Genomic DNA, 27,112 nt, shown 5'->3' with positions numbered 1-27,112 from the left:
TACCTTGTGCATCTCTACTTTCCACAACCTCCAAAGCCGTTTTCTCTTTTTACCATACTGACCTCTGGTCACTCCCATAAAAGCTCCCTTCTAATAAGCGTGTGTTGCTGTGCAGTAGTCTTGTTTACATGAGGTTATAAAATACATCTGTGGATAGCCCGTTTTTTAAGGTCAGTGTTATATTAGTTTTACTTACGAGTCTCTTGGGGCCTGGTGAGGTGTCTTTGGATCTCGATATGAAGGTTAAGTGTTTTAATCTTGGTGTCTTTTTGGTCACTTGCCTGCTTTAAGTATTGTGTGCTTGGAGGTCTTCTGTAAAAGAGAGGATAAAAATCTTCCCTTATCTCAGCAATCGCTCCATCCAGGCACAATTCCGCACTCAACCATAAAGAGGAAGTCTGTAGGGGGAAATTTCTTTCCTCTTTTCTTGCAGACAGAAACAGTGATTATCATCCTTTGAGCATTGTTATAAATGGTGCAGGAGGTTCTCTACATTGTTTACATTGATCTCCAACCACCAAGGATTACGAAACAGGCACTCCAGTAACTCCCTATATCAGGACACAATTGGCCTGGTGGATAGAGGCTCCAGCACTCACTTAAGGCCTCCCCCCCCATTTTCTCTGTTAGATTCAATGGTTTTGAGACCACAGATACCAGCAGTTAGGGTTGGGGAGCAGATCTGGGGGTTTAAAAGTTCAGACTCTTTGGTCCAATCAAGAGTCATAACAGTCTTTGAATTGGAGAGAGTAGATGGTGGTGCAAAAAATCTTACATGCCTTTTTGACCTGGATCAAGGGTTCAGCCTTAGTAATTAGAACAGACAAACTAATACTGAAAAGGTATATCAACTGCCAATTTAAGACAAAGGGGGTCATTCTGACCCCGGCCGGCGGCGGAAGCCGCCGGCCTGGCTGGGACCGCCAGAATACCGCTGCGCGGTCAAAAGACCGCCGCGGGTATTCTGGGTTTCCCGATGGGCTGGCGGGCGACCGCCAGAAGGCCACCCGCCAGCCCAGCGGGAAACACCCTTCCATGAGGATGCCGGCTCCGAATGGAGCCGGCGGAGTGGAAGGGGTGCGACGGGTGCAGTTGCACCCGTCGCGATTTTCAGTGTCTGCATGGCAGACACTGAAAATCTTTGTGGGGCCCTGTTACGGGGGCCCCTGCAGTGCCCATGCCATTGGCATGGGCACTGCAGGGGCCCCCAGGGGCCCCACGACACCCCATACCGCCATTCTGTTCCTGGCGGCCAAAACCGCCAGGAACAGGATGGCGGTATGAGGGTCGGAATCCCCATGGCGGCGAGGATTCCCCAGGGCAGCGGGAAACCGGCGGTACACCGCCGGTTTTCCGTTTCTGACCGCGGCTGTACCGCCGCGGTCAGAATGCCCATGGGAGCACCGCCAGCCTGTTGGCGGTGCTCCCGCGGTCGTTGGCCATGGCGGATTTTACCGCCAGGGTCAGAATGACCCCCAAAATGTCTGTCTCTGAAACAGTCAGCTCTAGAAATAATGTTTTGGGCAGAGGGGAATCATTTATCTTCAAGAGAAGTCCATATCCAGAGGTGTCATGACATTCAACTGGACAGGCTGAATCACATTACTCCCAGCTTTCAGGATTTCACTTTCAATCCCTCTGTCTTTCAGGCTCTTTGTCTCAGGTAGGGGACCCCCCCCCAATCATAGACCTATTTGTGAATCACTCGAACATGCAAGTTCCAATGTTCTTTTCAAGGTCAGTGAGCGATTACACTTTGGGAGTAGATGCTCTTTTACATCTTTGGCTGAGTGCTCCCCTGTATTACTTCCCTCTGTTCCCCACTATTTAGAAAGGTGTTTCTCAGAGTTCAGAAGGAAAGGATGGATGTCATCCTAGTTGTTCTTTCTGCCCGAGAAGAACTTGTTTTCCTCATCTTCAATCCATGGCAACAGACCGGGTGTGGATTGTTCCTTGGCACCTCCTCTAGGTCATCGACCTTACCATCTGCATCCCTGGCCCGTCTTCAACTGTCAGCCTGGAGGTTAAAAGGGAGGGCCTTCTGGAAAAAAGGCGTCTGTTTACCAGTCTCCCTTTCAATTCAGGCCTCTAGAAGGGATTCAAATTTAAAAAATAATAATAATAAAAAAATTGCACAATCATCATTGGACCTCTTTTGATAAATGGTGTATTTTAAACGTGATGTCTCCTTTAGATTGCCCACTGACAGAATACTTAAATTTGTTCAAGAGGATTTCCATAAGAATGTATCTGCTTCCACTCTAAAGCTGACCATTGGAGCTATCAGAGCATTTAAAACCCTTTGCTGTGATCATTCTACAATAGAAGATTTAGCATCCAGACTTTTAAAGGATTTCCTTTGATTAGGTGAAAGTACTTTTCCACTGGTGTTTTGCAGGGTCCTCCCTTTGAACTCTTAGAGGAACCATCTGATAAGTTACTAAGCCTTATGTTTTTTTTCTTAATTACCATAACCTCAGCCAGGAAGGTAGGAGAACTGGGTTCCCTTCAATGCAGTTATCCCTACTTGAAGATATTTGAGGACAGAGCAGTATTATCTTTGGGTTCCAAATATGTTCACAAGATAAATACTACTGTTAACAAAATGCAGAAATATACATTTCTGATGTTTGTGATGTTATGTTTATTTGTCGAATGCACCATTCACCCGAGAGGGTATCCAGGAGCTTGTGTAGGTGTGTAGTTTTGTTGTCCCCAAGGTGCTTACACAAAGAACCAAGTCTTCACCTTGTGGTGGAAATCAAGAAAGGGAGGATGAGGTTCTGATGTGTGGGGTCCATGTCTTGGGTGTGATGCAGGAGAACGACTTCCAATTTTGATTTTGAAGCTACGGGGAATGTGTGCAAGTAAGGCAGAGTGTAGGTGTCTTGTGGGTTGGTGAAAGTGTATGTGTTGAGTAGGACTCTGTAAGTGTGTGTGATAAGTTTGAATTGGCTGCGCTTGTAAATTGAAAGCCAGTGAAGCTTCCTGAGGTGAGGAGTCTTGTAGCAGTATTCTGTATGGTCTGGAGTCTGTGTAGGAGTTGTTTGGAGATTCCAGCGTATAGAATTTGATTGTAGTCCAGCCTGCTTGTGATAATTGCTTGCGTGTCGGTCCATCTGGTGTTCTGAGGCACCCATTTGAAGATTTTTCGCTGCATGCATATGATGTGGAAGCAGGAGGTAAACGTTGCGTTGACTTGAGCCATCATGTTGAGCTTGTCGTCTAGGATGATCCCTAGATTTCTTGTGTGTTCTGTGGGTGTTGGTGTTAGTCCTAGTTCAAGCGGACACCAGGTGAAGTCCCATGTGGAGGTTTTGTTACCAAAGACCAGTACTTCCATCTTGTCAGAGCTGGGCTGCAGGCAGTTGGTTTGCATCCAATCTGCTACCATGGTCATGCAGTTGGTGTAGATGGTTGTGGCGGTGGTTGTTTTGCCTGTCAGAGAGAGGATGAGTTGGGTGTCATCAGAGTAGGAGATGATGGTGATGTCTTGTGATCGGATGATGTTGGCAAGTGGTGTCATGAGTATATGGCAAAGGGTGGGGCTGAGGGAAGATCCCCGTGGGAGTCTACATACCAATTTATTTGTCTCTGATGTGAAGGGTGGCAGCCTATTTGAGTTCTTCCTGTGAGGAAGGAACAGATCCATGTGAGAGAAGATCCTTGTATGCCAATCTTGTGGACTCCTCTGATGAGGGTGTTATGAGATACAGTTTTGAAGGCCACAGAGATGGCAGGCAGGATAAGGGCCTCTGTTTCTCCTGGGTCCTTGACAATCTGAATATAAATTGCTGGCCGCAATGAGTGCTGTTTCGGTGCTGTGGTTCTTTCTGAATCCTGATTGAGTGTTGTCTAGAAGATGGTGAAATTCAATGTGGGTTGTGAGTTGCTTGTTGATGGCCTTCTCAATCACACTGGCTGGATAGGGAAGCAGGGGGGTGGGTCGGAAGTTGCTTAGTTGAGTTGGGTCAACTGTGCGCTTTTTAAGGAGGGTGTTGATTTCCGCAAATGGTGGACGTGACAGAGGTGTGAATGATGTGGATCAGGGTGGTGCCAATTGGTGACATTCCCAGGTTGTAGATGTGGTGGGGTCATGGGTATGCTGGGGCCCGTGATTGGATGGCACTTTTGATTGTTGTTGTGTCGTTTCTGGTGACCTTTGTTCATTCGGTCAGCTGGCTGTCTTGGTTGGTGGTGAGCAGGTTAGTAAAAAGTTCTCTGGGGTTGGGTTGGTGTGCAAAGTTGTTGTATATGTCTGTGAGTTTGCTGTGGAAGAAGTTGGATAGGTTGTCTCAGAGTTGCTCAGAGGCAGCAATGTTGGTAACAATGACTGAGGGCAAGGTGAAATCATTAACAATCAAGAAGATCTCCTTACAGCTGTTGGAGCTTCCTTCGATGTGGTCCACTAGTACTTTTTTCTTGGAGTCTCCCATTTCAGGTGATAGCATCTGAGTGCAGTCTTGTAGGTAGTTCTGTCAGTGGTGTTGTGGCTGGCTCTACATTTCCTTTCCAGCTATTTACAGTGCTGTTTGGTGTCTCAGGGGTCTTTTGTGTAGCTGGCCTGCTTGTGTGATCTACTATTCTTGTTGGGTTTGATGGGTGCGAGGGAATGCGAGGTGAGCACTCACCTGAAATTCCAGCAGAAGTGAGCTGCAGCATGCGACACGTAGATCCCAATTCCACGGCAGAGTTCAAACCACTCGACAATTATAGGCCAAAGTGACTCCAACCCCACTGGGGAAAGAGGAATGGAAAAAATAGAAACACAGTGTCTGGTTAACTGCACCATCCAAGGTCTCATCAAGTAGCCCACCTATAGTTAGCCCTCCTTCCAGGTTTCTGTGAATAGGAAAACACACTTGTGAGTGTGGATGGGTACAATGTGGCATATCTCAGTCCTCCTACCATCCTCTATGTTAAAATAACTCTTTCTTGCCTACAACCTTGTAGTGTCACAAATGAGTTGGGAAAGGAAGAAGACATCTGGTAATCACTGGAATGGTCAATACCTTAAGAAGTAAGATGCCACTAGTGATGACAACATATATTTCTGGTTATAAGTCGGCTGCTTAATCACTGCACTATATACATAGCACAGATATATTTTTCTGTCACTGTATACCTAACGCTGGGCTATAACAGAAGAACCAATAATGGTAAAAACATACAGGTAGCTCAATATTAGTAAGCAGCTTATTAAAGAAAAAGCAACAAATGTACTGCACACAACAGAAACAAACAAGCAACAATAGTTACACTCAACACATTGCTTTACAGAAGCTTTTAGTCAAGGTGTGTAGTAAGGTACATCTTTTAATTTTGAGGAGAATCTTTTACTCACAAGTGTTACATGTCTTCACTCTTGTTGCATCTCCCTACTAATATCAATTAAGAAGCAGAGGAGATATCTAGCCAGTTGCACTAAACACGCTGCATCTTTAAAGATAAGTACAATATATGAGAGTGCAGCGCGTTGCCGCATTTAACAGAAGCACTCAATTCCTTTTTTCTATATATCTTTCAGATTGCAGGATTGATCGGTAGCAGACATGAGGAAATAGGAGACGGCTTGGTCGGATGACGTTCGGGACAGGAAAACGGAACTTCAGCAATATGGAAATCCACAGGAGCCCAAAGCAGGTCGGGATACAAGAACGACAGTCACTCAAAGTTCCTTGAATGCCACTTATATAGCAGACAAATCAGTCCTCACCCAACATGGCCGCCCATTCTCCTGAGACTTCCGTACTCGTGATTATTCAGCCAATACTCAGAAGTGCAAAGGAATAATCGAGCACCCCAACGTTCACAGTAAGTATACAAACACATAGGGGGCGTGGCTGGGTCTGAATAGCAAGATGGCTGCCCTTGGGTGAGGCTTTGTCAGTCAGTCGGGGAGCTTTATCCTACATTTATTCCCCTGAAACGGAGTCATCGGTGCCCGACCATGCGGCTTCTATATCTGGCGAGGGGTCTGGATCACGGTGCGGTGTCGGGGACCCCACGGTTTCAGTGAGAGTGGGCAGGCCATGTGTGTGAACAGACGTGGCCGTGCCTTGGAGGCAGCAATGGAGGGATTGCACCCCCCCCACCCCCGGCAACTGCAGAAGCCTGCCGGGGTGACGTAGCCCCAGTCCAGCTTCGCCTGCTATGCGGGCGTTACTGGGTGAGGCGACTGCCCGTGGTGTGTAGGAGGAGGACGCCGCAAGAGGCTGTGGCCTGTAAGGACGCCCGGCCCTAGCTGCACTGTGGCGGGGCTGCACTGAGGAGGTGAGCGGGTGTGTGGAGACTCTCTGCTTTGCCTGGGGCTGTGCAGTCTCAAAGCATTTGAGGCTCCACGGGCTGGTGGCTGGGGTGGTGCGGCACTCCCTGAGGATTGCAACGCTTCCCCACTGGAGCCCCAGATGGATAGAAGTGCAGGGGTGGCAGAGGGAGGAGACCGGGGCTGCTTGGTTGGGCTGGTCTGCAGCGCCCTTCCTCGAGTGCCCTGCTTGTCCCTCACCTCCTGGAGGACCATAGAGGGGCGGTCTCATTGGGAAGCCTTCTGGCGGTAAACCTCTCTGCTGTGTGGGTCAAGCTTCAGGGTGCCGGCCTTAGAAGTCATTTGACTTCAGACATTGGGTCATTGTGGGCCTGCTCGTGTCCCCTAGTGTGGCGGGGCCTGGCGTAAAGTGTGGTCCGACTCTCTTCGAAGGTCCTCTTGGTGCTGGATGCGGAGGGCCGTGGTAGTGACGCCTAACATTGCTGCACCAACATCGTGAGGAGCAGAAGTGGACGCAACTGTTCTAGGAATTTCTGAGTCTGTGCTTTTCGATTGAGGACCCACATGCTGTGCCTTCTGATCGGTCGCCTCTGACCCCTGGGCCAGCGGTGCTTCCATACTACACCTCTCGCACAAACAACATGGGAAAGGTCGACCATAAGTAAATAAAACTGTTGTTCGACGCTAGAAAAAAGTGTGGGCCTCAAGTAACCATATGAAGAGGACGATCCTTTCAGGATCCCAACCTTGGAGGATGAGGCCCAGACTGCGTTATTTAAAGCTATGTTTCTGGACCTCAAACAAAGCCTCACTGGCACGGACTCCAAACTTGATCAGCTCATGGATCAGATGGACCGGCTCAAGGAAAAGGTTGATGCTCATGACTTCCGCCTTGACCAACTGGAGCGTTGCAGTTCAGATCTTGATGACCGACGAACAATGATCTGATAAGCAGCTTCAGCACATGGAAAAAGTACTCCAAGTTATCCGGAATAAAAAGGAGGACCTAGAAGCAAGCTCTTGGAGAAATAATCTTTGCATTATGGGGGTTCCAGAGTCTACCTCCATGGGGCTCATGGAGGACTAAGTAGAGGAAATGTTGTGGTCACTGTTCCCAAGGCCCTATCTGCGGGCCGCCTGGCCCGATGGTCACCAAACTCTGCCTCCCCGACCACTCGGCCCTTCTTTGAGGTCAAGACTTAAGAGCTTCCTGCTTGCCTGCTGGGATAAGTACACGGTTTATTAAATACTCCCACTCTTTCGGAGACGTTTTTGGATGATTTTTTTGGGGTGAGTTCCAACAGTCCGACCCGATTGGGGTGTCGGCGTGGGTGACCGGTAGTTCATTATATATTTGTTCACTATTTGATGTTTTTATGGCTCTTACCACGGCTCTTCCTCCAACTGAATACAGCACTCAAGGTCCTCATACATACGACACTGCAGCTTTACTTGTAGATATGCTTTGCATAATCTCACGCTGCCATACTCCACTATCAATACATTGAAGTGCTCGACATGGAATATCTGCGGGCTTTATGATGCGTGTAAGATGCGCCAGGTATCCGCCTATTTGCAGCGATACGCAGTTGACATATGCATGCTACAGGAGATACACCTCACGGTTGACACCAAATCACGCCTGCGTGCGGGTTGGATTGGGGAGTGTCACATTGCCCATTACTCCTGTTATGCCCACGGGGTTGTGATACTTATCCATAAAGGGCTCTCGTGGCGTACTAGGGGTGTGCTGTGTGACTCATCGGGATGATAGGTCATGCTGTCTAGTGTGTTATTTGACCACACATTCCAACTACTGTCGGTTTATGGCCCAAATGTAGACACTGAGGTGTGCCCCCCGTAGGGACGCTAGGCCCTGGTACCCTTCTCTGGGGTGGTGATTTCAATGTTGTGCTGAACCACAGCAGCGACACATGACCTCCACACCTGGCCACGATGAGAGTGCTGTGATCCATTATCACAGGGCATGACTTGGTTGACCTATGGCACGTCAGACATAAACACGATAAGGAAGGCGCATGTAGTAATACCTCACATAACAGCTGGTCCTAAATAGACATGTGGATTGACACTAGGGATGCAGACTCCTGGACCAGCGCAGTGACGCATTGCCCGTGCATGCTCTCTGATCACTCTCCGGTGCTCTTGGAGATGTGGGTCCCTGATGAAGCGCAACGTGCATTTACTTGGCGACTCCCTACAGGAGCCCTGTGCGACCATGTTTTCAGGGACAAACTAAGGGAGGCAATTGTAGATTACTTTGCTTGCAACAAAGGTACTGTACAGTCCTCTAGGATTCCCTGGGAGATACTTAAAGTGGTCATCAGGGAGGTCTGCCTGGCCAAACAGCACAGCATTCTCCACACTCTGTGCCACCACCTGATGCAGTTGAGGGAACAGCTCGGGGATCTTGAAAGGCGGTACCATGCCTCGGGAGACAATTCACTTCTTGCGGAAGCCAGAGTCAAACTTAACCAGTATGCCTACGTGGCACACCAAGAGGTTTGTTACTTGGAGAAAGCAGCGCAGGCAAGATGATACGAGGAAGGTGACAAGGCTGGGAAGACACTGGCCAATCTTCTGTGCAGGCCCTGGGCTAGTTAGTACATAGTTGAGTTAGAGGATGACCACGAGGGTCTGCTGGTGGGGTCAGTAGTAGTGCAACAGACAATGAAGTCTTTATACACCACCCTGTACTCCTCCACTCATTGTCATATAATGCGTACACGGACTATTTGAATATGCTCCAACTGCTGTGGTTGGACGACAGCCACAGACAATTCTTAGACTCCCCCTTCACGGTTGGAGACATTACCCAGGTTATCCGAGGGCTTCCTGGTGACAAGGCGCCAGGACTGGACGGTCTGATGGCGGCGTTCTATAAAGAATATGCAAATTTAATGGTGATGCATCTCCTGGAGATGTATGCTGAATAAATAGAGGGACTTTAGCAACACAAAAGGATGATGGACGGAGTGCTGAACAATGCAAACACTCACCCCCAGTCATAGATCTGGGTTTAATCCATTGTTCTTTTGCTCACCATGCCACCCCAGTTTGGACCCAGCCACATGCAAATCAGTCTTGACCGTGTTCCTCATGGGAACAGTCCAGCCCGAACTGCCAGGCCAGGTCCTCCCTGGACCAGAAACAAGCATCCTGGGACCGGTTTCAGCCTGCGTGAAATGGTTTCACAACTAACCTTATATCCTGGTTACTGCACTTGGACACTGTAAGTCACCCCTCTGGTAGCCCCTTCACCCCAAGGACAGGGTGCATGTCCCTAAGTGTGAGGGTACCCCTGCATTAGAAGGGTGGCCCTGCAGACCACAGGCCCTATTTCCTGGACTTTTTAAGTGCGGGGGAGCCATCTTAAGGTATGTAGTGGGCACTGGTCAACATGAGTGGTCCAACTACATAATGGCTTCTCCGGACCTAAGCATTTTTGCTATCAAACATGTTGGAATCATGCAACTACACCAATTCCAGTGTTAGTTGCATGATACCATGTACTCTGGGGGCTCCTTAGAGGATCCCCCAGTTCTGCCTGTGTAGCCTTACAGGGTCTAGCTGCCAGCCCACCCTGCTGCTTACCTCAGACACTGTTCTGCCCTTCTGCTGGTGAGCCTGGCTCAGGCCAGAGTGGCAGAACAAAGGATTTCCTGCAATGGAGAGGTGTGACCACCTCTTCCTGTGTATTCAGTGTTTAATAGCTGGGGTGGCCTCTGAGCACCACCAGACTGCTTTGAAGGGCACATTTGATGCCCTCCTTGAATATTCCAGTTTGCACCCGTTCAGGAACCCCTAAAGGGCGAAGGGAGGTACAGACCTCTGCCAGGTGGCCACTTGGTTCTGACATCTTGAAAATCAGATGTGCAGAGGCCCCTGGGAGCATCTGACTGGTTAGGCCAGGTAGATGATGTCCCTGACCCCCTCTGATAGGTGGGTAATTTCAGAGAGTGACCAACCACCTTTTGGGTTATTTAAGGGCTCCCCCCCAAGGGTGGGTCCTCAGATTTGTCAAACAAGACTCTCCAAGGAACTTTCTGCAAGACATCTTATGCTCCTGGCCTCTGGAACTGCTGCCTCTCTGCTTTGGAACCCAAAAAATCTGCTCTGGTGGGAAGACTCCCATTGCAACATTGTTTCTCTAGATCCTGCAAGAATTCTGCAACATCCAAGGCTGTGCATCCTCCAGGATCACAAGGACTCTGTTTGCATATGGAAGCACAAAGGAACCTCCCTAGGAGTCAACGAGTCACTCCCCTGCATCCGCAGGGACCTCAAGACAATGTCAACTGGCTGGTGGGGTCTGCTGTTCCACGAACATCGATAGGCTCTGCTTCCCAGGTGGTAAGTCTGTGGCTTCCTCTAGGCCCTGCTTGTCTTCTGACCAACTTGGGAGACTGTGGACTCCTGCTCCTGCCACTGGACTGGAACCCCTGTGCACCACAACTGTTGCAATTGCTAAGACTTGTTGACTCTTTCTCCAGAAGATCTTCAGGTGCCAAGAAGCCCCATCTCCAGAACTCTGCAACTCGAAGATCAGCCCCTGCCATGCAACTCCTGCGACGTGGGACTTCTGATTTGTTGTGCTGGTGAGGCCTCCTTGTGACTCCCTGTGCTTGTGGGTCATTCGTGGGGGCTCCAACAACTTCTGCTGGCCTTCCTGCGTGCTGAGTGCCAGTCCTGACTCCCCGTCAAGAGTAGAGTCCCCTCGACCTTGCTGGTCCCCAAAACTCTACAAATATCTCTTCAGCTAATGCTTGCATTTGCCAGTGCTTGTTGATGATGACCTAGCTGGTCACTGCCCCTCCTACAACTCGGTGACCATCGAGGGACAGCTCATAGGTGACTCCTGGGATCTTCTGCACCTCCTGGAACCCACAGCTGGATTTCTTCCTTCACCAACTTCATCTCTAGGAGGGTAGGCATTGCCATCTGCACCACCTGAGCACTTCCACGGGTGCTGGACTCTGTCCTCTTCCTTCGCAGCTCCCCCACGTCTGGAATCCGTCCCTGGGTTTTACTGGCCAGCTTCAAGGGTCGTGACTGCAGCTGGACAATCCGAGGCATCCACAACTTCAAAGAGAGACCCTTCTCCCCTCTGCATACGTGTCCCCTGGTGTAGGTACTCCTGTCTTTTGGGTATCCACGGGTGGGGGCACTCTCCAACCTTCCTCTTGTCTGTTGCTTGCCTTGGGGTCCACTGTTAAGGGTCCTGAATCACACTAACTCCAACCACTACACCCTGTGCTAGACTATGGACAACCGGGTGGGTAATTACCTTGCACCTGGTCGCTGGAGATACTTACCATACTTACCTCTGGTGTTTTCCTCTACCCCCACCCCCTAGCTACCTACCACACATACCTTGGGTGGGTTCACTATTTCTCATTCCACTTTCTTTGTATATGGTTTGCCCTCCCATATGGCTGTGTGTATTTTATGCTATTTCTGTTGGTTATTTTGTGTGTATATTGTGTGTAGATACCTCCAAAGGGAGATATACCAATGCTAGTCTAGTAGTAGTGCTGTAATAAAGAATCCTTTATTTATGCAACACTTGTGTGGTTCTTTCATGTGTTACTGTCTGACTACTGTGATATTGCAAGTGCTTTACATACCTCCTGGATAAGCTATAGCTGCTCGCCTCAGCTACCCCTGGAGAGCTTTTGTTATCTGGACACCTACTCACTATCACTAAGGGTTGCCTGTGCTTAGTATAAGGTCACCATAGGTGTACAGCATAACCTGAGCTAACCTGTTACAGGAATTGCTTGCACTGCCCTTTGAGCAAGGTGGGCTTGCGGTGCCAGATATGCATCTATAATACAAGTGTGCCCAGGCACAGTTTGCACACTTCTGGATACATCAGATACAGTATCTGCCTCACATAGCCCTGGAAGATGATTTAGTATGGCCCGGTCAGTTGTCGAGAGCCATCTACTTTGCTCCGTCAACGCCCAGTGCCAAATTAGATACTGTGGCATGCACTGTGTAGGCATGGCATGAACTCCATCGCAGAACAGGCATGAGTACTCTCTATCAGGGGTAGTTCCTTCGCTATGGTGAAGGAGCGTCACCCAATTGGCTGAGCCAGCAGTGCAAGGAGGGGCAGGGATGGGCCAAGGGATATCAGAGGGGGAATAAAGTGCACTTAAGGGCGCATGTGTGTTTGGCCAGCCGTCTCAGGCCAAACAAACACACATGCACACTTTGGTTTCTCCAGCCTGGCTGTTTTTAACAGCCGGGCTGGAGAACCTGCAGAGACCCCCAGTCCGAGCAACTCAGACCGATCCGGATGCTGCTTTCATGCAAGGTTTAGCATGAAAGCAGAGCCAAGATTGCTGGGGAGCCTGTGCTGGTGTCCCAGTGAATGCTGGGACAGCACATCGAGGGAACAGGAGCGAGGCAGGAGATGGCGGCTCAAGGTAATTTTATTTTTTACTATTTTTTTCCCTCTCCAACCCTCCCTTTGAGATTTGGGCCCCCCTAATGAGTTTCTTTTTTTATCTATCACTATATGTAAGTATGATCAAAGCAATTATATTTAGAAGTGCTTCATTTTTTAAATATTATGGGACATATAAAAAGAAGAAAAAAAATATAAATCAAACAAAATCCATAGCATTTCTCCCCAAATAATAATACAAATACATAAATAAACTTTATGTACAGCAACACTTGACAATTTGCGTTTCTAACTATTTATCCATACATGCACATATGGGACTTTATATTATACAACTTTATATATCCTTATTACTTTCCATATACAGGTATACCTTTCTATGCAGTTATGCATCTATATATTTATTTACCACTGTTAAAAAAATGCCTTCAACTCTTCAATGCACTACTCTATATTTCATCGCATACCCCTCTCAATATATCCTCTACCTCCAATCTGACTCGGTCCAATTATCATTGTATTACTATGATCTCCTTACTAACCCATTCTAGACTCTTCCCTCCTCTATCCCTCCTTTGACTCACCCCATATGGCGTTTTACTGCTATGATCTACAAAATTAACACTTTCTAGACTCTTCTCTCATCTATACCACATTTGACTAATGGCAAACCTCATTTTACTAATAAGATCTGCCCAATTACCCTTTCTCCTCTACTATGACTCATCCTAAACCTAATTTTACTACTATGATCTTCCAAAGAACACTTTCTAGGTTCCTCCCTCCTCTAGCCCTCCTTTATCCCATTAAGTCCAAATAACAGACTCGCATGTACATCACTCAAATTACAACTCATTTCTGCATAAAGTAATCCACCATTAATCTTTTTTTGGGCTCCAGAGTAGCGTGCTACTCGACAAAAAATGCTTCAACGCCTTGTCGGGATATTAAGTGCTATATAAGTACAAATATAATATATCCTTGTGGTTCAGTGGATTCAATGTAGGGACAGTCTTTATGCTAGACTGGTTACTTAGTGAGAGACAAAACATGCGCCAATCTCGGATAACCTTTCCTGAAAGCAAATGTGCAAAAGTAAGGGAAATGGTATTGATTGTACGATGTATAGAGCTAACTCTTCCTTCTTCCAGGCTGTAGTTCTGAGACATGGAATGTCCCAGGACCTGAGTCAGTTGGTCAAAGGGAAATGATGGAAATCTGTGAGAGATGGCACTCTGATATAAGCCAATCTACGTTGTGTTAGAAGTCGCTCTCTCTTTCCATTCTGCTCACAAAAATATGTTTTCCCCAGCCTTATTAAGTTACTCTTCAAAGTACAAAAAGGGGAGAAAAAGCAGATCAGTACCGGGATGGAATGACATATCAACAAGAAGATTAGAAAGAACTGCAAGTGAAAATAAAGCACTATACCTTCATCATAACATCCAGAGCATACTTTTCGTTTTCTCGTTTCTTTACAGCTTTTCCCTTTGCCTCTTCTTGTGCCTTCTCCTGCAACTTCAGGATGGATTTTTCTCTGATGCTCTGCATCGTTTCCTTGTCCACTATATTGGAGACATTTCACTATGAAATATTTTGCTGGATTTAAATGAACAAATATTTCAAAGGTGGAAGTCAAATGCTTGCAAGTACATCTTTACTTGTGACTGGGTAACAAGCATGGGCTACAAAAAGGACATTTTTTATTCATTGTAGTTATGCTTTATGCAAGATGGTAATACACAGCCACATGTGCACCGCTCAATAAAATGAAAATACAAAACTCAGAAATACAGATCAAACGTCCCACAAATATAGAAGTCCATGTATACACTGAGAGGCTGTTGGGGCAGAAAAGTTCTCTGCGTGGTAACGGGCAAGCACCCCTACCCTGAGTGCCCCAAATGTGCTGATGTCTGGACCAGTTATGTTGATTTTTGTTGTCATGGGCAAACATGGATCATGTGTATGCACCATGACATAGGCCTATCTCATGGATTGCTACCTTGTTGGGCAAGGACCGGCGCCCAAAGCCCTACACTCATTATGATCAAAAGGGTACTGCCTTTACCGGGAGTTAAGCAGCACAATTGCAATGGTGGCAGCATACTGTGTAGTGATCAGTAGGAGTGAACAGGCCCCCTTTATGACACTGGAGGGAAGGCTACAGACTCACATCCAACTTTCATGTGCTATGTGCTTGACTTAGCCCTTGGTCTAAATCGGTTTAATGTGGAGTGCTACGCAGAGCAGGAGAGTTTTATCTGTTCTGGGTTTGTGTGTGCTTGGGCAGGGTACAATACAGGGATAATGCAGTTCTGTTCAGTTGGTGCATGTTGAATGCATGTGCTGGGTGTATGTGTGCCTGTTAGTGGTACAGTACATGAAGGGAGTAGTGCTGTTCAGTGTATGTATGTCAAATGCATGTGGTGGGTGAATATGGGTTCGTGAATGGTAAATAAATGGCAGACTATTGGTTCTATTTTGTGAGTCCCAGGGTGCATGGTGAAACATAGGGAGAGGAGGCAGAGGAATCCCTCCCAAACAGATCTGTATATTGTTCCATTCCTGTAAGCTGAGCGGGACACACTTGAGAAGGGAGTACCAGGCTTCCCCATACATTTTAAAGAGTGATCTTTGATTCAGAGAGAGGTTACAAGGAAGGGTCCTGGGCACATCTCAGGACGCAGATGGTGCTGATAAGAGAATCATAAACAGTAGGGCTGGGGCTGTGGGCAAACATTTTGACACACATATCAGTGTGGCTGACATACAGGCATGAACTCTAGTCACTCCCATGGCCTTTGTTGTGGGGCTATTACATTTGGAGTCGCTCCCGCTGTGGCAGAATGCTTTCAAGAGGAAGAGAAGACAGAGGACTGGGCACTTCAAAACTTCAGACTCAGGGCCTGATTCAGATGTTGGGGGTAACAGTCCCGCCGTCGAGTTTTCGACTTGAAAATATGTCCACTGCTGTGACGGTCTGCCCGCCCTTTTTAGATGTTTGTGGTCGAATAGCCGAAAGCACGCATTTTAGATACCAGAGAGCCCTCAGGCACCCTTCCCGCCTTGCAGATTTGAATGTGCTATCGCACCAAGCAAAAATCGGCGGTCTGACCTCCATTTCGTTGTTGACGGATTGGGGGAGAGGGAAAGGGTCAAACTCAGTTTTTTTTCCAGTTGCTCTTTTGTGTCCAACTGGACAACACCTGCTGTTAATGCTGCCCCTGACCCACAGAGAAAACACAACCCCCCTGTTGCCGGACTCGAAGGTAGGGACACCGCATTGCCAGGGTACGGTGGGTGGGCACTGCAGGCATATAGACAGCACTGTATTTTTTTTTAAATCACTGTGACATGCATATGCCAGGAGCACGATTGTGTCACACATGCCTGGGGACACAGTAGTACAACACGCATATCACACACATATGTCACTGTGGTGTCATTATTCATTGGCAAATAAATGGTGGCACCACAATGACGCTACATTAACACTTGTCAACAGTGTCCATGTGTGTGCATTGCAAGGGGACCTGTACTGGTAGGTTTGTGCCATCTGATATGTATGCAAGTCAGTGCGTGTGTGTATTTATTAAGTAGTTAAGGTGGAATGCGCTAGAGTGGGTGGTGTGGTTGTGTCTGTATGTTTGTTACTTACATATGAAATCGATGTTGTGTAGGTTGTATTGCCATGTGACACATTTAGGTGAGTGTTGTGTGGCGGACATTGTTGTGATGTCTGTAGTTGTGCTTGTGTGTGAGTTTGTGTAGATGGGTGTGTAGTTCTGTTTGTTGTGGTTGAGTCGTGTGTGAGTGCAGTGTCAATGGTGTGTTTATGTTGTGCCATAGATGTATGTCAATATGTGTTTACAGCATATACAGGTAGTTTTGTGTTGGAATGTTACTGGATGATGGTGTGTATGTGGTGTGTTGTGTAGTGCAGGGGGACACATATGGCAAAGGGACAGCATGTGTCTCACCTCTATTTCATAGCCTCTGCCATTATACAAGGCCACTGCTGTACACAAACTGCACTTTTAAAGTTATTACAACCAAAGAGGACTCAAAACAGTTGTTACTGTATGCCAGCCCAGCCTGGGAGTAAATCCAGCACCACACATGGTTACTCACAGTTACTGTAACGGGTACCCAGTGAAATTAACGGAGACAGGGAATGAAAATAACACGCCATTGGAAATAATGCTAAATAAAATTGAGCATTTCTAATTTTAAGTAACACACCCTCTGACACACTCATTATATATATATATAAAAAAAATTAAAATAATGTTAAATTTAAACGTGTAGGTTTATGTTTTACTAGTAAATGTTAGAGGAACTTAGAGGAGTGGCTGGAAAATGGAGAATACTTACTTCTAAATTCGAGGGGAATAAGGAGGGGTAAGGAGAGGTTTAGGCAGGGGTAGTGAGGGGTTTAGAGAGGGATGTGCAAAAACAAGCACCCACCCTCAAAAGTGTAAGCCTATTGTTATTGACCAACTGAATTTCTAAAGTTACTATACCCAAAAAGGATTCTAAACAGTCCTAAATGTCTCTCCCACCCAGCCTATGAGCAAGTCTAATTCCACACATGGCCACTCACAGGTACTGCAACACAGCTCCCTGAGAAAATAATGAAGACAAGGACTAAAATACACACACTATTGGAAATAATGCTAAATAAAATTAAATACTATTAATTTGAAATAACACACTCTCACACATACATATATACATTTTAAGTGTTGCTATATTCAATTAAAACCAGTTTACTTAAATAAATTATGTAACGTTTTACTTAAACATGATTAGGCTCTAAACTTTTAATAAAAACATAACACTAATTAAATAAATGCATTTTAATAAAATGTATTACAAAATATATTTAACTGATAGTGAGGTTGGGTTTTTTAAATCTATATTTTGAATGATAATTATAAACATTTAAACATAATTTATTTATTCAACATTTAATTTGATGAGTGCTGCAAAGGGTTAGGATAAGTTACATTCTTATTTTAGAATAAAATATATAAACTATTTTAATAATTATTAAACTTTTTTATGTTTCCCTATACTTTGACCATAGGGAGATCAACACCTATATGTGAAAAGTTACTAGTTTGCACTTTGTGAGAAGAACAAGTTACTTACCTTCGGTAATGGTTTTTCTGGTGGATACACTAGCTACCTGTGGATTCCTCACCTTATGAATTCTCCCATGCACCAGCATCCAACGGAAAATCTTCTTCCCAGCTCTCCATGGGCACGAGAACGTCACAATTGCACGGCTCCACACGACTCCGTCTGACGTCACCGTGCCAATAAGAGGTCCTCGTCAGCGTGCTGACGTCAGTTTCACCCATTTTTTACATGCCTTTGAGGCAAACAGGTGAAAACCGACCTCACAATAGCTCCAATGAATACACACATACATAAAACCACAATGATGCAAAAGAATCAAAACCATCAGTTATATATACACATAAATACCAAACTCTATATACACTTGTAAAACAAACATCTTAGTGTAACCAGACAGGCAACAGGGAGGCGGGTGGGACTGTGAGGAATCCACAGGTAGCTAGTGTATCCACCAGAAAAAGCGTTACCGAAGGTAAGTAACTTGTTCTTCTGATGGATACAACTACCTGTGGATTCCTCACCTTATGAATAGAGTCCCAAAGTAGTACTGCACTCGGAGGTGGGTACCTGACTGGTTACACCAAGAAATCTTGCAATACAGATCGTGCAAAATGGGCGTCCCTCCTAACCTCCGAGTCCAAGCAGTAATGCTTTGCGAAGGTATGGAGGGACGCCCAAGTTGCTGCCTTGCAAATTTCCACCACCGGAACACCCCTCGCCAGGGCCGAAGTGGCGAACTTAGCCCTGGTGGAATGGGCTCTAATACCCTCAGGTGGAACCTCTTTGCCAACGAGTAGCAAACCTTAATTACAGGGAATGACCCACCTGGAGATCGTTCTTTTATTGACCGCTCTGCCCTTCCTCTGTCCAATATACCCCATGAACAGCTGGTCCTCCAGGCGAAAGTCTTTCGTCCTCTCAATATAAAAACGGAGAGCCCTTTTGGGGGTCCAAATGGTGGAGCCTCTCTTCCTCCTTCGAGGGGTGAGGAGGAGGGTAGAAAGATGGAAGGGTAATGGTCTGCCCCATATGAAAAGGAGTGACACCTTTTGGTAGGAGGCCGCCCTGGTTTTCAGCACCACTTTATCAGGAAAGAATAAGGTAAAGGGGGGTTTAAACAGAAAGAGCCTGAAGCTCACCCACACACCTAGCCGAGGTTATAGCTATCAGAAAAAACATCTTAAGAACTAGAAACCTTAGAGGGCAGGAATGCATGCGTTCGAACGGTGACCCCATTAAAAAAGTTAAAACGAGATTCAGATCCCACTGAGGCATATGAAAAAGGAGTGGGAGGAAACCTATTAGTTAAACCTTTTAAGAACCTAATAACAATAGGCGATTTAAACAAGGAGGGCTGATCCGGGAGGCAAAGAAAGGCTGACAGTGTCGCCAAATAGCCCTTAACAGTAGCAACTGCACAACCCTTCTGTGCCAAAGCTAAGGCAAACAACAGAACATTGGAGAGGTGGGCCCTCAAAGGATCAATTGGCTTCTCTCCACACCAAGCCACGCATTTTGCCCACCTGCCGGCATAAACGGTCTTAGTGGAGTGTCGCCTGGTCAATAGAATAACATCCACTACCTCTGGTGGGAGAGGCAAAGAACTCAGGTTGCCCCGTTCAATCTCCAGACATGAAGGTGGAGGCCCTGGAGGTGGGGGTGTAGAACCTGCCCTGCGACTGCAAGAGGAGGTCTGCCCTGAGAGGGAGACGGAGGGCACAGCAAGAGTTGGAGAGCGTCCGGTACCACACCCTTCTTGGCCAATCCTGGGCTATTAAAATGACCTGAGCCCGATCTTGGCAAATCTTCCTCAGAACCCGAGGAATCAAGGTTATGGGGGGAAATGCGTAAAGCAATTGGTTGCACCAAGAGATCTGAAACGCATCCCCCAAAGCTCCTTGCACTGGATACTGAAGGCTGCAGAATGACGGGCAGTGCGTGATCTACCGAGTGGCAAACAGATCTATCCTTGGGAAACCCCACATCTGAAAGATGTGCAGGACCAGATCCGGATGGAGACGCCACTCATGATCGGCCGAAAAATGTAAACAGAGTGTCCGCACCTACGTTGAGCACTCTGACCAGATGATTCGCTACCAAGCAAATCCGATGGTCCCGAAGCCAGGACCAGAGTCGCAGAGCTTCTCTGCAGAGAAGATACAACCCTACTCCTCCCTGCTTGTTGATATACCACATCGCGGTAGTGTTTTGTGTCAGGACCTGAACTGACTGACCGCGAAGGGACGGGAGGAAGGCCTTGAGAGACAGATGTATCGCCCGCAATTCTAACAGACGGATATGAAAAGTCTGTTCCACTGGAGACCAACGACCCTTGATCTCCAGGTCCCCCTGATGAGCTCCCCACCCTAGAGTGGAAGCAGCCGTCATGACCGTGGCCACCGAAGGCAGCAGTGAGAACGCCCTTCCTTGAGAAAGGTTGCCGTCCACAGCCCACCATCTAAGATCCGCTGCAGCGTCTCTGGAGATCGTTATAGACTCCTCGAGATCTCCTTTGTGTTGAAACCACTGCATGTGGAGGCACCATTGGAGACCCCTCAAGCGCCAACGTGCATGAGTGACCAAAAAGAATGTAAGAAGCGAACAGACCGAGCAGGCGTAGGACCTTGAGGACTGGAACAACCGCTCCATTTTGAAACACTGGAATCAAAGCCTGGATGTCCTGAATCCGCTGAGGCGGAGGGTAGGCCTGATTCAATGTTGTATCCAGTACTGCCCCTATGAACAAGAGGCACTGAAAGGGCTCCAGGTAAGACTTGGGTACGTTTATCGTAAAACCCAAACTGAACAACAAGGGAGTTGTCATCTGCAGGTGATGCAACACGAGCTCTGGAGACCTTCGTGAAGACTTGAGGTGCTGAAGTAAGACCAAACGGAAGGACGGCAAACTGGTAGTGTTGCAACCCCACCACAAACCAGAGATACTTCCTGTGCGACTTCAGTATAGGGATATGAAAGTAAGCATCCTGCAAGTCGACAGACACCATCCAATCCTCTCTGTCCAACGCCAGAAGTACCTGTGCTAGAGTCAGCATCTTGATTTTTCCTGTTTGAGGAACCATTTCAAAATCCTCAGGTCTAGGATTGGTCTCAAACGACCGTCCTTCTTGGGAATCAGGAAGTATCTTGAATAACAACCCTGACCCCTTTCCTGCTCTGGAACCAGCTCCACTGCACCTTTTGACAGCAGGATTTGAACCTCCTGCTGCAACAACAGGAAATGGTCTTCTGAACAAAACAAGGGACCGGGAGGGATGGAAGGGAGAAACCCCTGAAAAGGGAGAGCATATCCTTTCCTCACAATGTTCCGAATCCAGGAGTCTGATGTAATTAACTCCCACTCGTGGAGAAAAAGACGTAATCTTCCCCCTACATTAGAAGTGTGGTTGAAAATGGGCAGAAAACTAGGGCTGCTTCACTTGTTGTTGTCCTCCAGAGGAAGAGGATGATGCAGGGTGCTGCTTGGTGGCCCCTCTTGTCCGAACCTTCCCCACCCTCTAAAGGACCTATAAGGGAGGCTGGTAGGCTGTTGGACTGTGGACTGGAGTCTTCCACGGTAAACGGCTCCATGCCCAAACACCCTGAACTTCCGAAAGGACCTGAAAGGGGTAGTAGTGGGGGCCTGCAGACCCAAAGACTTTGCTGTGGCCCGACTGTCTTTAAAGCGCTCTAAGGCAGAGTCAGCTGTATCACCAAAACGTTTTTCCCCCATCAAAGGGCAAATCCAAGAGAGCAGTCTGTACATCAGAGGAAAAGCCAGAGAACCTCAACCATGCATGCCTCCTGGTAGCAACAGAGGTACCCATCGCCCAGGCCACCGAGTCTGTAGAATCCAGACCTGACTGCTTTGCTGCAGCCTGAGCATCCAACAGAAGTTCTCCAAATTGTCCCTGCACCTCCTGTGGCAGGCCTGGAACCATAGCCCTAGCTGAATCCATCAAGGCGTGCACGTATCTACCCAGAACACAGGTAGCATTTGCTGCCTTGAGGGCCATACTGCAAGAAGAAAACGTTTTCTTCGCTGACTGCTCCATCCTTTTGGATTCCCTGTCCGACGGAATCACAGGGAAGGAGCCTGGTGCAGACCGTGTGGAACAAGAGGCCTGAACAACCAGGCTCTCCGGGGTAGGATGTTTTGACAAGAATCCTGGATCGCCAGGCGCCACTCCGTACCTCCTTGCCACAGATCTACTGACAGCAGGTGACGACACAGGCTTTCTCCATAGGTCTAAGATAGGCTCCGTAAGAGCATCATTAAACAGAAGCAATGGATCAGCTGAAGTAGAAGGGTGCAGGACCTCAGTCAAGATATTTGTTTTGACCTCTGCAGCAGGCAACAGAAGATCCAAAATATTTGCCGCCTTCCTAATCATAGTATTGAAAGAGGCCGCCTCCTCCGTAAACTCCCCTGGGGAAGAAAGGTCCCGGTCCGGGGAGTTGTCTAGCCCACTGGCCTAATCCAGCCCTTGATATTCCCCCAAGGGCTCCACAATCTCCCCTTCTTCCAACAACTGCCTCTGGTACTCTTCTTCCTCCAAAAGTCTTAAAGCCTTTCTACGCAACCTCAGCCTGTCGTTTAATCTTGGCGTTGACATAGAATTAGCCGACGTCGATGACACAGGCTTCAGAATTGAAAGGCATGGAACAGGAGAAGAAGGCTGACTTCGGTCAAATCCGGAGCCATCCAGTGCCGGAGCGGATCCCATTGGCGCCATAGACACCGGAGGCTCCATCATCAGCATCAACTGAAGGAGTGATGAGATTGGCGCCGTAGGTCTACAAGGTGACGTCATCGGCGCCGAACCGGCACCCTCAGCCGGATAGAAGGCCATAAACGGCACTGCCTTGTAAGGAGCCGTGGAGCCCGACGAAAATGCTAAAGGACCCGTGGGACCAGCTGGTGCACCAGCAGGGGACATAACTTTAAACACAGAAAACATGGCATTTAGAAATGCTGCAAGATCTGCTCCCGGAGCCAGGAAGGCAGGATACCACTGGTCTCCATGTTGCACCTGCGCTTGCTGAGCATCCGAATCCTGAGCCACAGGTGAAAAGAGAGGACTCTCTGGAGGTGCGACTACCTCGAAGACAGATGGCGCCGGAGAAGCCTGAAGGCTCTGAGGTTGTGGAGTCACAGTCAGACTAACCTCCCACATCGCACGGCGCGGCCGAGATGGAGACCTGGACCTTGAACGGCGCTGAGCCGAGCGACACCGAGTCATGACGACGGCGCCTCTTGTGTTTCTTCGACGAAGTGTGAGAAGAGGACCTGTGATGACTTATGTCCTTTCTTCACCTTGGCCAAAAAGAGTTTGGCCTCCCGCTCCTTCAGAGCCTTAGGATTCATGCTCTGGCAGGATACACACTCCTCGACGTCATGCTCGGAGCTCAAACACCAAAGGCAATCATCATGAGGGTCAGTAACCGACATGCGACCTCCGCACTCTCAACATGGCTTAAATCCAGACTTCCTAGGAGAAGACATTGTAACCAGAAACAAGATTGTAACCAGAAACAAGATGGAACACCTTCAACAGTAGCGAGAGCTAGGAGAAAACCGTTAGCGTCGAAGGCAGAGAAAAAAGGGAACTGACGTCAGCACGCCGGCGAGGACCCCTTATTGGCACGGTGACGTCAGACGGAGTTGCGTGGAGCCATGCAATTGTGACGTCCTCGTCGACGTGGAGAGCTGGGAAGAAGATTTCCCGTCGGATGCTGGCGCATGGGAGAATTCATAAGGTGAGGAATCCACAGGTTGTTGTATCCATCAGAAAAGGCCTCTTTTGTCATGGTTAGCCCACACTTTTTGCCTGGTATGTGATGAAGCCTCAAGGTTGTTAGTGCCCAGGGCCCCTGCTAACCAGTTTCCGTGGACCAGATCTCTTTCCCTAAAACTGTTGTGATGCATTGGCACAACTGGCAACACCTTTAGCTGCCACTATAAGTCCCTAGTAAATGGTGCTTAGGTACTCAGGGAATAGGTTACTAAGGGTAGGCCCCTGAGGACAGCAGCACAGTTTGTGCCACCCACTAGGGCCATGCATCCAGAAGCACTCAGCATTGCCATTGCAGGCTGAGTGTTCTAATGCAATCCAAAAAGACAAACTCGACATGGCACACTACCTGTGTGCCCTGTCCACTATACACTGCATGCACTATAGGTACGTCACCCCTCTGGCAGGCCTTCCAGCCCTAAGGCAGGGTGCACTATATGGCATGTGTGGGCATAGATGCATGAGCAATATGCCCCTACTGTGTTCGTGCCAAATCTGGAACATAGTAAGTGAACAGAGCAGCCATTTTAATGCATGTGCTGGACACTAGTCAGTACGAGTTTCACAGCTACATGATGGCTACCCTGAACCCCAAGTTGTTTGGTATCAAGCAACACAGAATGATAAATCCAAACTGGTACCAGTATTGGATTTATTACTAAATGTACCAACGGGTGACCTTAGAGGTGCCCCCTCCAAAAGCTAACTACCCTGGCATGGTTGCTGGCTGGTCACAACCAGCCTACCACCACCAGACAAGATTCTGAATCCCTGGGGTGAGAGATCCTGCTCTGGGGAGTCAGGACAAAGCCCAAAGGCTCGAGAACAGCAGTCCTGCTATGCCATGAAGAAGGTGCCAAACTCTGCCTGCGGCACCCAGGACTCGAAAATCACTGCTGGGGGTTGCTTGGATGTTGGACGGGCTCTACAACACCCAGAGGAGCTCCACTCTTCAAAAAAATCACTAAAGATCCACCTCCAAAATGAAGGCATCACTCTGTAACACCAAGGAACCAAAGACCCAGTGAAGACCACTTCACTGACTGGCTGCTGACCAAGGAACCGGATACCGCAGCCAGACCAAACTTTGCCCGTCGGACTGTGAGGATAAACCCTGCCAGTGTGCCAAGTTTGGTGGCAATGCGCCCTCCAGTGGCCAGACCATGCAATAGCCCTAGGTACTGGTCACCTCACGTCGGACACCAAGAAGAACAGACCATGATGGACTGAAAAAGGACCAGGAGGAAGCCCCAGTCGAGGGATTCTCACCAGAGTGCCCCTGCAGACCTACAAGCGACCCTAAAAGTGACCTACCTCCTACTTCAAAGGGCACCTTTGCACACAGCTTCTGGCTCACCAATATGCTCTGCACCCGGCTGCCCTGCAATGAAGACCCATCTGTGCTCTAAGGGTCCCCAACCTCTTGCAACCTCAACACCCCAAGGGAACCCACCGGCCCTACCTTTAAGTGTGCCTGTGTAGTGCTTTTCCAAGTGGTCCCCTGCAGAGACCAAGCACCAACTTCATTGACTTTCTGAAGCGGCTCCTGCCGGAACCGGGAGTCGCCTGAACTTCTCCAGCTGGTCCAGGGTACCCACGGACAACCTTGATGTACCAGCAAAAGGAGACACTGGTAAACGCATTGCCTGATTTACTGTGAATTTTCAAAAGCATTTCTCCATTGATTCCTATGGTACGTAATTATGCACACAAAAAAACTAATTTTATTAAAACTTCCAAAATTCATAACTTGAAAAGTACTTACCTGACCTGGATGATCTTGGTCTTCAAATCTATCTAAAAATCTGAAGTATTTTTGTAAAGTTATGCTTTTGAGTGTGTGCTTTGCACTTTTCCAAGATTAGCTCAACTCCTCGACCAAGCTACCATAAACATTAGAGCATTAGGTGGTCTAGTTTTTGCCCCTGTAAATCAATGTGTGGTTGTCTGGACCTCCTGGACAGTGTGCCTAGCTATGCACACTACATAGAAGGCCAGCCTCCTACATTTGTTGTTTCAGCGGTGGGATAAAGACGATGCATTTGCTGATACCACTTTGTCAATTTTGGCCAGCCTCCTACACACTTTGGGGGGAGAGAACGTCATGTAAGCCTACATCTAGTAGCAAATTTACACTAACTCAAAAATAGGTTACTAATAGATGGAGTAGTAAGTGAATAAATATACACATCTAAATTTAAGTTTGTGTATATCCCCCCAGAGTCTCAGAAATAACACACCCCAATGAATACAACAAAACAAGCAACACTTCCTTCATAAGCATCACTACTCATAAGCACCCCTTCAATCCAGAAAACAGATTAACAAATACAATCTTACTTGCAACTTAAATATTTCCATAGGATACAAGTCAAAGGACATAGAAGATATCAATAACAATCAAGATTCTAACGTACATAAGAAGTTGGTGAGCAATATACTGAGGAATGTACCAAGGCTTGCACTGTACTGAGCCACAAACAGTGAACAACAACAAAGCATACTGCATACATGCTCACATTCAGGAAAATGAATGCCATTGATCAAGCACATCTAAATTATATTTCCCTAAATACACTCAGTTTAGTGCAATGCAACGGTAGACTTCTATCACAATTCAGTCATCCACCACTTTAGAGGGCATATTTTCTTATATTGCGAAAGCAGACTCCAAAGTGTTAGGTTGGGTGACTAGGACACTGAAACACCACAGACGGAGCGCCCTGTTTTTGTCTGTGCACTTTGGTGCCTGTGTGTTTGCTTGCTTGGTGTTATTTGTAACTTTTGATCTCAGCACTGCACCTCATATATCCAAATGAGGCACCTCAGTGTAAGAGTTGCACCAAATACTGAATTGTCAATCACCCAAGCACACCCCTATTGCTTAGTGGGGCAACTCAATATTAAAGGAAGCTTTCCATAAAAGGGTAGACCATCAATCCTTTCAGTTAGAGAATTTCCTCTCCAAAGACTGCAATCAATACCATGTTGCCCACCAAATCATTTAAGCCGCTTCATCTGGGTCACATTTTCCTAAGATACTGTAGCCGTTTTACCATTACAGCAGTTTGTGTTGTAGTCTGAATCTTATAAAACTGCACACATATAATCACTGGGACCCAATGGATGCAAGCCAGGTGAATGGAAAGGTATTTGTAAAAGGTCATTAAAGCGCAAAGCTTGTCCATGCAGTTGTGTTCTGAATCCAGTGCAAATATGATGGCAAGGCATTTCATGTACTCTGAACAACCATGGTCCAGTCTGGAGATCATTGTGGCACTTATTGGGGCAAGTCTGCTTTTAATATTAATGAAGGGCAATATTAAATAACCAAATGAAGGTGTAATAACGTGATTGTACCACCTCTGTTATTTGCTCTTTTGGTGTCAAGTCACTATACCGGAAGAGGTGTAGGACAGCTAAATGGAGGTCACTAGACTAGTATGGTCATAGAAGGAATGGACAGATTAT

General features: G+C 47.4%; 1 protein-coding gene across 1 annotated transcript in view; it reads right to left on the bottom strand.

Annotated features, from left to right (window-relative positions):
* DNAAF4 (dynein axonemal assembly factor 4) overlaps positions 1-27,112 on the bottom strand; it is a 165,754-nt gene that overhangs the window by 106,673 nt on the left and 31,969 nt on the right. The window contains exon 3 of the mRNA XM_069222427.1: positions 14,133-14,266. Coding sequence (XP_069078528.1) covers positions 14,133-14,266 — 134 coding nt within the window. The remainder of the gene's footprint in view (positions 1-14,132; positions 14,267-27,112) is intronic.

This window comes from Pleurodeles waltl, chromosome 3_1, assembly GCF_031143425.1.
Source record: "Pleurodeles waltl isolate 20211129_DDA chromosome 3_1, aPleWal1.hap1.20221129, whole genome shotgun sequence".
Classification (NCBI taxonomy): Eukaryota; Metazoa; Chordata; class Amphibia; order Caudata; family Salamandridae; genus Pleurodeles; species Pleurodeles waltl.
The sequence above is the reverse complement of the archived record's forward strand: the minus strand, read 5'-3'. Positions and strand labels throughout refer to the sequence as shown.